General features: G+C 39.0%; 1 protein-coding gene, 1 long non-coding RNA gene and 1 pseudogene across 2 annotated transcripts; all 3 read left to right on the forward strand.

Moving 5' to 3' along the window:
• The first annotated feature begins 4,420 nt into the window (after positions 1–4,420).
• Positions 4,421–4,840, forward strand: LOC149145445 (malvidin galactosylase UGT88C3-like). The gene has a single exon (XM_089452456.1). It carries the CDS (start codon positions 4,421–4,423, stop codon positions 4,838–4,840), a length of 420 nt encoding a protein of 139 aa, XP_089308582.1.
• A 547-nt stretch (positions 4,841–5,387) lies between these two features.
• Positions 5,388–6,236, forward strand: LOC149145446 (aquaporin PIP1-3 pseudogene; annotated as a pseudogene).
• Positions 6,237–12,000: 5,764 nt separating this feature from the next.
• Positions 12,001–12,899, forward strand: LOC149145447 (uncharacterized). Its single transcript, XR_016265027.1, has 3 exons — positions 12,001–12,118; positions 12,476–12,541; positions 12,794–12,899. It is a non-coding gene; the product is annotated as an uncharacterized LOC149145447 (long non-coding RNA).
• The last annotated feature ends 842 nt before the right edge of the window (positions 12,900–13,741 follow it).

Here is a 13,741-nt window from a genome sequence, read left to right on the forward strand (position 1 = left end):
TCCAAAGCAAACCAAAAGATGAAAATTGGTTGTAGCACTTGAGACTTGGACATCTCAACTTTGGAGGTCTTAACTTGTTGAATAGAAAATGAATGGTAAGAGTAAGAGTATTACCATTGATAGAGAAACCAGACAGCCTTTGTGAAGGTTGTATCTTGAGAAAACAACACAGAGAAAGTTTTCCATCTGGGAAAAGCATAAGGGCAAAAGCACCGTTAGATATTGTCCACTCAGATTTATGTGGATCGATGCAAACTCCATCACTTGCAGGCAGCCACTATATACTAACATTTATTGATGATTTTACTAGAAAAACTTGGGTTTATTTCCTTAAGAACAAAAGTGAAGTGTTCTAAAGATTTTGCAATTTCAAAGCACTTGTAGAAAACCAAAGTGGGCTTCATATCGAAGTTCTAAGAACTGATAGAGGAGGTGAGTATATCTCCAAAGAATTTCTACGTTTTTGTAGAGAAAATGGGATTCATAAGCAGTTTACCACTACGTACACTCCATAGCAAAATTGAGTTGTCGAAAGGAAGAATAGGACAATCATGGATATGGCAAGGAGTATGTTAAAGGCAAAGCATTTGCCAAATGATTATTGGGCTGAAGCTGTACACTGTGCAGCTTACATTTTGAATAGATGCCCTACAAAAACAGTGATGAACAGTGTCGGAAGAAGCATGGAGTGGGATAAAGCAGGGAGTCACCCACATGAAAGTTTTTGGATGTGTGGCTTATGCACACATTCCAGATCAACTAAGGAAGAAGTTGGACATCAAAAGAGAGAAATGTATTTTCATTGGATACAGTGAGGAATCCAAAGCTTATAGGTTTTATAACCCATCCACCAAGAAGCTTATTGTGAGTAGAGATGTTCAGTTCATTGAGGAGGAATCTTGGGATGGAAGCATAGAGAAGACAGTGAATGTTAAAAACTCTGTGTTTCATGATGAAGATGATGAGGATATCGCTGAAATACATCCCCAAACAGTAGCACCGAAACAAGAGAAGCAAGAGACACCTTTGAGGAGAAATGAAAGTGCTTCTCCAAGCACACCACATGGAAGAAATTCAAGTGCTTCCTTAAGCACTTGTACACCAAATGAAAGAGGTAAGAAGTTTGGAAATTTAAATGACATTTATGAACAAGAGGCAGCAAATGAAAGTATGAATTCTTTGTTTGCTTTATATTGTCATGTTGATGACCCTATTCATTTCAAAGAAGCAATTAAGGATAGGAAATGGATAGAAGCTATGGATGAGGAGATCAATGCCATAGAAAGAAACAATACATGAGATTTAGTTGAACTACCAAAAGGAAAAGAAGTCATTGGAGTTAAATGGGTCTACAAGACCAAGAGTAATGGTAAAGGAAAAATAGAAAGACACAAGGCAAGACTTGTTGTAAATGGATATAAGCAACAGCATAGGAGAGACTATGAGGAAACTTTCACACCGGTTTCTAGAATGGAAACCGTGAGAGCAGTGCTGTCCATAGTAGCACAAAACAAGTGGAAAGTTTACCAAATGGACGTGAAGTCACCATTCCTAAATGGAGTGTTAATGGAAGAGGTTTACATTGAACAACCTCTAGGCTATGAAAATAAAGGCCAAGAGCATAAAGTGTGCAGATTGAAGAAAACTCTTTATCGGCTGAAGCAAGCACCAAGAGCGTGGTACAGTAGGATAGATTCCTATCTACTGGAAAATGGATTTGAAAAGTGTGAGGGAGAACCCACTCTCTACATCAAAGAAAAAGATGGTAAATTATTAATTGTTGTGTTATATGTTGATGATGTTATTTTCACAGGTAATGATGATTATCTTATTGAAAATTTCAAAACAGTCATGAAAGAGGAATTTGAAATGACTGAAATGGGTTTGATGATATACTTCTTAGGAATAGAAGTAGAACAAAATGGAAATGAGATTTTATTTCACAAGAAAAATACGTTAATGAAGTGTTGGAAAGATTTAATATGCAGGAGAGCAAAGAAGAAATCACTCCCATAGTGATCGGATTAAAACTCAGCAAAAAGGACAACATCAAGGATTTTGATCCTAATTTGTACAAGAGCATAGTTGGCAGCCTCATGTATTTGACTAAAACTAGGCCGGATATAATGCATGTTGTTAGTTTAATTTCCAGATTCATGGAGAGGCCAAAATAAGCACATTGGCAGGCAGTAAAAAGAATTCTGAGGTATGTTAAAGGTACTAAAAGGTTTGGCATTTTATATACTACTTCAGAATGTTCAAATTTAATTTGATACACTGATAGTGATTGGGCTGGAAGTATAGACGATGAGAAAGGCACAACTAGTTATGTCTTTCACATGGGTTTAGGAGTCATTTCACGGGCTTCTAAAAAGCAACCTATTGTAGCGTTGTCCACAGTAGAGGCAGAATATGTGGCGGCTACTGCAGCAGCGTGTTAAGAAATTTGGATGAGAAGGATGTTAAGGAGTTAATGCCAAGAGCAAGCAAAAGAAACTGTGATTTTTTGTGACAATAGCTTAGCTATTGCATTATCCAAGAATGTTGTGTTTCATAAGAGAACGAAACACATTGACACAAAGTTTCATTACATTAGGGAATTGGTAAACAATGGAGAAAATATTTTAGTACATTGCAGAACTGAGGAGCAGGTTGCAGACATTCTGACCAAACCATTGGGGCAGAAAAATTTTGAGTTTTTGAGGAAATGTCTGGGTATGACAGATAACCCAGCTGTTGAAATTAAAGGGGAGTGTTGAAATGATAATTTCAACTGCAGTGCTTGAAGAAATCCGCTATCAAACAACGACTGCAGACAGTTCTCTTTTCCCGAAAAACTGTCACGACAGTTCCCCACACCGCTTTTATGGAAAGGTGGTTTTTTCTCCGAGGGCAGCGATCATAATCAACAGCTGCCATGTGCCCTGAGTGGTTTGCAAATACAGCGTTCCCCGGCGGGTAAAATTCAGTTAGAAAGGGCCGTGTGATATTGCTGACAGCCGTAGGATTAACGTGGAGTAAAATCCATGGTTAATAATAAAAAAAACATATTGCCATGCTAAATTAATTAATGTGAAGTACCCTCATTCCAGAAATTAATTAATGTGAAGTAATTACGGTTGGTAAATGTAGGTAAAGTTTTTAATTTTATTTTTTTATTATTCACGGGAGTATGGGACAAGTAAAAGGTAAATATCATGTTTTTTTTTGGTGTTGTTGAATATGTAATGAAACGAAAAAAAACACAGCAGCGTGAATGTAATTTTTTTTGTTGAGAATATTTAATGCAAATGAGAGATGCAGCAACGCGTATGTAAGGAATTTTTTTTTACACAGTAGTGTTTTAGCAGTGTTAATTTTTGAGCAGGGATAGTAAATTTTTTTGGAGCTGCATCTGAAGAGTTCTTGGTGAAATCCCTCTGTGAGAGGAAGAATTTTGTAACAACAATCTTATTAATGAATACAAGTTTCCTTTTTGTGTGTAAAATTCTACTTCCTGTGTTAAAAACAGAGCATTATTCTCTGTTCATTGTTGTTTTGGAACTATCAGAAATTCCCAACATATTGCTATTTCTTTTTTTATTCTCAATGACATACAAGTATGACCATAAAAAACAAATGGAGAATTAATAAATAAAAAACTATTTATAACTTGTCATTTTATAAAACCACATTTATAAATAGATGTCATATAAGTTAAAAATCATTTGTCTTGGAGGCAATTCTTTGAGCCACTATGGAGGCTTTATTCTCGGAGATTTTAATATATTAATCATGTGGGTCTCCCCCGATTTTGATACATTAATCATGTGGGTCTCTCCCCGTTCCTTTAGAGAGGCACAAATAACCCTTGAGAGCTACAGCTTATACTAGTTTCTCGGTAATCGTTATAAATGGACCTAAACTATATCAATGTATCTGAATCATTGCTTTGGATGGTTTTACATAGAAACCAAGGAAAATGAAAAATTCTAAGAAGTACGCAACGCTCTCTAAAGATGCCTCATACTACCTTGGAAATTGCGAGACTGAGGCGATTGAATAAAGACAAAAAAAGCCCTACGCAGTTCCAGAAGGAGTAGTCTACCTAGGCGGTAGAATGGCCCGTTTTCCGGCACCGGCCGGAAAATCGTTCGGCTCAGGCCACCGGGAATGTCTTCACCCTCCACCACCCTCTCGCAACTCCGCCACCCTCCTTCTCCGCTTCTCCGCCACCCTCCCTGGCCATCCTGACATTCCCTGCCAAGGCCTGACAAGATATCGGATTCGAATGCAGAGAATGGAGCCTGACATCCACAGACTACCCGCGGTGTATTGTTCGGGAGCTCCTTATTCCGGTTCCATTCAAATTGTCACCCGCGCTGGTATTACCCTGTTGCATAATCGCCAAAATTGCAATGCATAATTTCTGACCCGGAGAATGGCGTCCTCAGGTCTCGACATCAACACCATCCAGCTGCCGGAGGAGGAGATAGAGGGCGCAGAACATCTGAAAATAGAAACTTACATATCTGAACTTCTGGAGAAATCGAAAGGATCAGTGAAAAAGGCCCTAACATCCCTCGTCCACTCTGCCTCTCCCGTCTCTGCTTTCATCACTGATGTTTTCTGCTCCACTATGTTCGGTGTGGCCGCCGAGCTCTGTATACCCACATACGTATTCTTCACTTCCACTGCTTCTATGCTTTCAGTCACGTTATCTCTTCCCAAGCTTGTCTCGGAGATCCCAATTTCGTTTAAGGATGTAGATTTTCCAATAGTGTTACTGGGCATTCCGCCGATCCCTGGCAGTGATATGCCGACTCCCCTTCAGGACAGGTCGGATGAAGCCTTTTACTGATTCCTCAACCATTGCTCAGCATTTTGGTAAACACGTTCGAGGAACTAGAGGCTTGTCTCGAAGATCCCAATTTCGTTTAAGGATGTAGATTTTCCAATAGCGTTACCGGGCATTCCGCCGATCCCTGGCAGTGATATGTCGACTCCCCTTCAGGACAGGTCAGATGAAGCCTTTTACTAGTTCCTCAACCATTGCTCATGTCTGTGGGAAGTAACGGGCATTTTGGTAAACACGTTCGAGGAACTAGAGCATGAAGCGATCAAAGCTCTTGTGGAAGGAAAGATATCTAATCCCACAGAGGAGATTCGCCGACATTTATCCAGTTGGGCCGCTCATCTCATCATCGTCGCTTAAACTCAACGATGAACTTGTGGAAAACAGTCTGGTTGTTCAATTCAATTAAGGTATATCGCTGATTCTCTGGATACACCGCCGCTGCAATAGCTCGTCCCCGATCGGAGTAGTCTGTCAGGGGACTGCGGCACAGACGAGGGAAAAGGATTACAAGGAGCCGGATCCCGCGCCACTGTTCGAACTCGGGGAGTTGGCGTCATGGTCCTTCTGGAGGGCGGGAATTGCAGAGTTCATGGCGACTTTCTTGTTTCTTTACATCACGATCCTCACGGTCATGGGTGTCAAGAGGGCCGACAATGTTTGCACTGGATCTGTTGGAATTCAGGGGATTGCATGGGCCTTTGGGGGAATGATCTTCTGTCTCGTCTATTGCACAACCGGTATTTCAGGTGGTCACATTAACCCAGCAGTGACCTTTGGGCTGTTCTTGGCCAGAAAGTTGTCTCTGCCCCGGGCTGTGTTCTACATGATATGTCAGTGCTTGGGAGCCATCTGTGGCGCTGGTGTTGTGAAGGGCTTCATGGAAGGCGAGTACCAAGCGGACGGTGGAGGTGCTAACTCTGTGGCTCATGGCTACACCAAGGGAGATGGCTTGGGTGTTGAGATTGTGGGAACCTTCGTTCTGGTCTACACCGTTTTCTCTGCTACCGATGCCAAACGAAGCGCCCGGGATTCTCACGTTCCTCTGCTAGCACCACTTCCAATAGGGTTTGCAGTTTTTCTGGTTCACCTTGCCACAATTCCCATCACTGGAACTGGCATCAACCCTGCCCGAAGCTTGGGAGCTGCCATCATCTACAACAAGTCTCATGTTTGGGATGACCATTGGATTTTCTGGGTCGGTCCATTCTTGGGCGCTGGCTTGGCAGCTATTTACCACCAGATGATCATTCGTGCCATTCCCTTCAAAACTCGCTCCTAGAAACAGCCCAGCCTAGCCCAGCATATTGGAGAGGGGGCTTAAACTTTAAGGCTGAGAGGTCTGTTAACGCATGTGTATTGTCGTCTGATAAATGGTTTTACAGGATGGATGATATCCATATATTATGTTTTAAGTGTGATTTAGGCCAGCGGAAGCCACTGGCAGATTTTGCTCTCGTGGGCTTCAGTGGAGTGTATTATTCCTCTCACTGTAAAATAATGGACACTTTGGTTGTTGCACTCAGTGGGTCTGCTTTATCTTCTTTTTTAATGGAAGTTATAGCCAGTGTGGTTGAAAAAAAAGTCTAGTTTCTGGAACAGCTAATTTTGGTTTCTGAAACGAGTTTAATGAACAACAGGTTTCTTTTCATTTATATAACATACATTGTTATTGTTATTATCGTGCCTGAATGATATAGTGTGTTCATTCCTTACCATCTGTGAGTGATTTAATAGCTTTCATCGTTATCATCATCTTTGAATTTTATAAAATCTTCTGTTTCTGTCTTCATTGCATTCTTTCCTGATATCTGCAATGCAAAAGAAAAAATAAGCGAGCCATCAACAGCAGGGGCTGTCATAAAATGTCATGCGCAGAAGAGGATTCAGGGTACTCCCCACTTGAGAGAATATTTACAGGATGTACCCACTTTTGGAAATCCTCTTATGCATAACCAGTATTTTCGCCCCATTGAAGGGTTTTTTGTGACTGAGAACGATATGGTAATGGAGGACATTGTTGTGGATATCCAGACAATGTCAAGGGAAACACAAGTACTATATCACAGAGCAGGGCCTCGGTCTGAGATACGTTTTAGCCCTGATGAAGTCCATGCTGCCATTGTTACATGTGGGAGGTTATCACCTGGCGTTAATGTAGTGATCAGAGAGCTTGTAATTGGTCTCTGGTTTCGGTATGGAGTAAGGGATATAAGAGGGATCAGGTCAGGCTATCGTGGGTTTTATTCATCACTACTCCTTTTCATTATGAATCAACATGTCTCTAGTGGAATCATATCCACCAATAATGTTTCCTATTATGGTCTTTGCCAAGTCAATTGATTTAGAGAATGACCCCAGGTCATTTATGACTACTATGAGCAAAAGCTTGAGCGAGTGAACTGCGATGACAAATTCATAAATGGCTAGTACTGACCTCCAAAGCCAAGGTGAGAATGTCAGTGCTTGATAAGAATGGAGCTACATTTGAGCCCTTGGCTTATGAGCTCAAAATTGAACTCAAATCATAAAGAGATTCTATTTAATGTCAATAGAATTCTTACAGATCCCCCCACACCTTGATGGCTATTAGTACTATGCTTCTAGCAGCTAATGAGGCTAAGGCAACCAATGTTGTCGATAACTGGAATTCTGCTTGCTGGCTACTAGAAGGCTGTGGATGAACGCTACCTATGGCATTGATGCTAGCAACTAGCCCTCATCTAGTCAATTACGTACTTACCTCTAGTGATTCTAAAAAATGAGATGCAACCAATGCCCTTATTTGCCATTAACTCGTCATTTACTCCTATTTTAGTTGATCCACATGGTACTTAATTGCTTTGCGCAAGAATAACAATTAGTTCTTGACTCAATAGTTCTTGAATCTTCAAAGTATCAAGATTCATGTTAGCACATCCAAAAAGTCATTGTGACATGTCGATGTCTTTGCCGTTGAACCTTGGTGTGTGGTCTAGCATGCCACATTCTTCACCGCTGAACCACAACCCCATTAGCCTTTTCATAGATAATGGCTAAATGCTTTAATGTAATTACAATCTGATGGACTTAGAACCTTTAGACCTTCACGAATTATCAAGGGATTACTGGCCAGCCTGTTTTTATGTGGTTGACATGATTTATTAACTTGACTGGAGATGCTAAGTGAAATTTTCAGGATGTAATTTTTAATATGAACCCCATGAAGGGTATCCTATTTATTGTTGTGAGTGTTTTATAGAAATCACATTTTCTGATATCTCCAAACTTCAAAGTGATTAACTGATTGTCTTGTCTTAACTTAAACAGGGTGCACGATTTGATTGATAACAACTATAATATATGTGTGAAAGTAGCTCATCTGCAGAATAGGAACTATTGAAAGATGAGCATAAAGTAACAGGAATTGCCACAAAATCTGAGTAGGGCAGTGAACCTCTCCACTCATGTTTAGATTCCAACTCGAATGACAGTTAAAATGAATGATTTCATAACTTAAGCCTTCAGACCTGGCAACAATAATCATAAAGCATACATGTATCAAACCCAATTGGGCTATCAAGTATTATTGATTGATAAAGACACCAAATCTCTGTAAACTTCACAGAGCTGTTGAAATAGTTCCCTATTAAGCAGATGTGAAATCACTACACATCAGAACTTGAAGTCCCTAGATTTATTAATGAAGTCTTCTTGTACGACTAATAAATTTATCTGAGCTCAGATATAGCTAGATTCCATGACGTTAGAATTAAGAGGGCACAGATATGCTTCATCTGGGTCATTAAGGGAATTGCTTCATCTAGGTCATTATCCATATCTAACACAAACAAAGATTGATTTCAAAGTGGTGTTTTCCAAGAATGTATATGAATAATGAAAAATGCACCTGTTTAAAGCTATCATGGCTTTGTTTAATTTAACATTCCATGTAAACTGATAAAATAAACTAACAGTTGTTTATTCAAAGAAACTCAGTTAACGAGATTAATATGTTTCCAGAGGCACAAATATGACAATTATCGATAGTACATAACACAAACTTAACCTGAAAATGTGTACTGAAGTTTCAATGGATGTTTCCAATTCAACTATAACTGGGCTTCAATTATTGACTTCGAAAAACCACAAATCTACATCTGGTCATCTTATACCCATGATTTGAGAGATTCAATCAATATTTAACAAAATATATTTTCTATATTTCCCAATCATTTGTGTCATGAGATGATATAAAACTATGATGATGTCAACATTGTAGTATGTTACTATGCCAAGAAATTTGAGGCTGGAGGCCTATAACCCTCCTCAATGTCTCCCACAAGGTTATTACAAACATTTTAAGAAAAATGTCATAGTGACCAAATCACTCTCTTTGTTTAATGCTTTAGAAAAGCAAATAACCGTATTCTATTACCGTGCCACAACTAAATGATATACAGACAGAATCAATAAGAGCCATGCTAAATATGAGCTATAACTCATTCATATAGTTGAATTACCAATATCAAGCCATTCATAGGCAAATATAAAAGAGATCTGTTCACTTCCATTCCAACACTGTTTGTTCACTTGATCAAATCCTTTGACAGTCTATTACCCACTACAACACTGTTTGTTCCTCTGAAGATTCATTTGCAGATTTCAAGAATCTGTTCACTTCCATTCCTGCCCTTCCAGAGATGTAGTGTATAGATACAAAAGGAAGTTACAAATTCACAACATACACTTTTTAAGCTTGAAATGAAGCCATAGAAAATGGATGCACCGTTAGAATTATTATTCAAAATTTCTCATTTTGTGACCAAATCACTCTCTTTGTTTAACGATTTAGAAAAGAAAATAACCGTATTCTATTACCGTGCCACAACTAAATGATATACAGACAGAATCAATAAGAACCATGCTAAATATGAGCTATAACTCATTCATATAGTTGAATTACCAATGTCAAGCCATTCATAGGCAAATATAAAAGAGATCAATGCTGGTCCATAAGGCAGAGTAGAAAAGAAAAAAAAAGGTACCTTAGATCACTAATTCACTCACCGAATGCTAAAAGGGACTAAAACAAGTATATAAGCAATGGGTGAAACTGTACACAGAATTGAACATCTTCATTTAATCTCAATCTAGTTCTCACATTTAGGTTTCTAAAATATGTGAACATGTCTTTGATCAACCAGAGTTTGTTGATGGAGAGGCAAATCACTTCAACAATTTCATAAAGGTGACTTAGACACTATAACCTTGATATGAGATTCAATCAATATTTAACAAAAATATATTTTCTATATTTCCCAATCATTTGTGTCATGAGATGATATAAAACTATGATGATGTCAACATTGTAGTATGTTACTATGCCAAGAAATTTGAGGCTGGAGGCCTATAACCCTCCTCAATATCTCCCACAAGGTTATAAACATTTTAAGAAAATGATTCAAGTCACAAGCTTCCAAAATCATAAGAAAGAATATTATCACCTTGCAGAGCATCAAATTGGCCAGGGAGATGAGTAAGAAGGCTCACTTCCTTGAATTTGATCTTGACAAGTCATATACTATAATTAAGTGAGGATTTATTGTAAGCATGCTACATGGGTTAGATTTTGTTTAGCAAAGCAATCAACACCCTTTTCTTTGATTTTTGGTAGACTACTCCCTTTGGTCCGAAAGCCAACCCCTATTACATTGAAAATTATCAACTTTACAGAGAAATAAAGCTACCAGCTTTAAGGAATGAAATCCTAACAATAAACTAAAATAAAACAATCTCTGGCATGTTACAGGAAATCTGGAAATGATGAAATGGAATGCTTCAAATCTGAATTAGATCCACAGTTGATTGCTGACCCAATGCCTTGAAATCTGATATATACTCTACAGTTGCTGATTCTTCTCCATAAAATCTGAGACATGAAGCTGTTCCCTGAAAATCTGTCAGATATCCTTTAAACAACGCAAATTTTGCCACCTATCTGTTGTCACACAACACCTTTTTCTTTTACCAGGAGGAGTATTCTCCCTTGAGGAAGAGTAACTCAAATTAAATCTCGAGCATTTTGGTGAGTTGTTGTCAAAGGGCTTTAATGGAGAGATTGTGAGCCTGAGCACGTTATCAGGTCTGAGGACATCGAAGAAAGATGGGCAGTGTAAGATGTGTACAAACTCTAATTCCATTACGAATTCTGAGCTTGGCAGAAAAATTATAAAACATGCTGAACTAATGATCCATGTATCAGAAAAACCAGCAAAACTAGCAGAATCAGAACAGCACAATGCTGAAGGTTTGGATGCAATCTTGGTTGAAAAGATCCATGTGCCAGAAAGAGAACAGTTAACTCCCACAGGAGAAAAATATACAAAGATGCATCAGCCAAAATCAGGATTGTCCAAGAAACAAAGCATGGAAATTGATTTGAATCCAGTAGATGGTATTGACACTGAATATGATAAAGAGAACAGAGATACAAATGTATTTTCAACTGAGAATAAGACACTCGAAATGAAGAGCAAATTTGATATTCTGAACATCAAAAGCCTGGATAGTGACCTCAGTACTATTCCCCTGGAGCATGTAACTGAGCTTGAATAAGAGATTCTTGCAGTGAAGAATGCCTCCGATGTTGTTGAGCCAGTGCAGAGAAAGCAAAACCACCATAATGAAAATAGTGAGGAAGGTCTAGGTAAGATTTTGGTCAAACGTGTCTCAAAACTTGAGAAAGAGAAGTTGGCAGCAGCAGCAATGTCAAATGAAGCATTTGGTAGTCCGCAGCGAAAGAAACAACTTCATTTTGTTTCTATCGAAACTCACACTTGATTGTGCTCTCCTGTAAAAGATTTACAAGCATCAGTCTTTTTGAATCTAAAATCACTGATACATGTAACTATGCTTCGTCCCAGGTTCTACAACGTAAATGTTATTACCAATGAGAATACTTTTCCATTTTTCTTTTTCTTTGCTAAATGGGGAAAGTGATGCGTCATTACAGACTTAAGGTTCTTAAATTACATGGAAGCTAATTCATGATTTTCATATTTACTACAATTCTTCTTTCTGAAATGTTTGAGGAATGCCCAAACCCTCTCGTCTTGTAAATGAATGATTTCCTTCTTTCCCGGCCCTCCTACAAAATGGAGGTTATTCTTTTTGCCAATTACTTAATTTATGTAATTACAGAAGGCGCGAGAAGATTCTGCTGAAAATTTTAAATAGTGTTCTACTGGGACATCTTCTTCAAAAAGAAGCCGGGCAGCTGAAGTTCACAATTTATCAGAAAAGGTTCGACTGTCGTACCCGACCCCATTTCTATTTTCGTTGAGAGAATACTTCTTACATTCAAAAGAATATGTTCAAAATTTACAGGGGATAATCTAGCACAACAAAGCATCTCTGCTTTTTTGTCAGATTAAGGTTATAATAAGGTTAGGGTAAACCCGAGTGAGATATCCTTTGCATCTCTAACAACGGTTCACTCTCTGATCAGGCCAGGCTGCCTTCTGGCTTCTTGTCTCTATGTCATTGCAGCGGATGCTCTCGGTTATCCTGTATCAGGGACTGCCTTTGACTGTTATACTTCATTTTTATTTCAATGTAATTATTCTGGATCTGATATTTGCTTTATTGTGCGTAACACAGAGGCGGAGGAATAGAATCAACGAAAAAATGAAAGCCCTTCAGAATCTCATTCCGAACTCTAATAAGGTTAGTTGCAGTTTGCCTATAGCATTTAAAAAATAAGCGTAAGAAACAACTTTAATTCATGAAGGTCCTTCAGGTGGTTTTTTGGTCCAGTGTCGTAGGATACTTGTTCACAACCCAACTATCACAAATAAGATGAGAGATTTAGGATTGCACTTTTTAATATAGATCCTCAAGATTTTGTGGATTAAGATAAATCTGACTTGATAATGGAATTAGGCTAACTGCCTCTAATGGGATTTTCTGTTCTGGCAGACTGACAAAGCCTCCATGCTTGACGAAGCAATCGAGTACCTTAAGAAGCTTCAATTACAAGTGCAGGCAAGTATTTTCCTTAGTGCTAAGTGATGGACAGGCTTATCACATCTCACATAATTATCAGCTGTGCCAGAAGTCAATTTATAAGTTATTTCAGAGTTTAGATAAGGTCTTGGTTACGCATCTCTCTCGGCTTGAGAAGGAGAAGCAGAGAGAATCATCAAAAGGTTCTGAAATTCTGCAAGTACAGTCAATCGAATTGCAATGAGACATACTGAACATACTGATATTTTACTGTTATTCAGGCACGATAATAATAATAACAATGTATAAATGAAAAGAAACCAGAGAAGATGGTATTCCTAACTGAAGTCACGCCTGCTGTTCGTTCACGCCTGTTGTTCGTTAAACTAGTTTCAGAAACTAGCGCGCGGGTGACAATTTGAATGGAACCGGAATAAGGAGCTCCCGAACAATACACCGCGGGTAGTCTGTCAGGGGATGTCAGGCTCCATTCTCTGCATTCGAATCCGATATCTTGTCAGGCCTTGGCAGGGAATGTCAGGATGGCCAGGGAGGGTGGCGGAGAAGCGGAGAAGGAGGGTGGCGGAGCTCCGAGAGGGTGGTGGAGGGTGAAGACATTCCCGGTGGCCTGAGCCGGACGATTTTCCGGCCGGTGCCGGAAAACGGGCCATTCTACCGCCTAGGTAGACTACTCCGTTCCAGAAGAGCATTAACATTATCTTGTTAATAATGGGAATACAAAATATATTTTTTCTGGTCTAGATTATTGTTAGCGTATTTATTGTGCAGCGCTTATTGGTTCAAAACAGAGAGTGATCAACAGAATCGAGACAATTAAAAACACCTATGAGTCATAAATGCAGTTGCCAGAATCTAGAAATATAACTATAAAGGAACTCAATGGAAAATATCCAATTGGTC

The sequence above is a fragment of the Pinus tabuliformis genome, chromosome X (genome assembly GCF_031772625.1).
Source record: "Pinus tabuliformis cultivar Carrire ecotype Pingquan chromosome X, CPIR1, whole genome shotgun sequence".
Classification (NCBI taxonomy): domain Eukaryota; kingdom Viridiplantae; phylum Streptophyta; class Pinopsida; order Pinales; family Pinaceae; genus Pinus; species Pinus tabuliformis.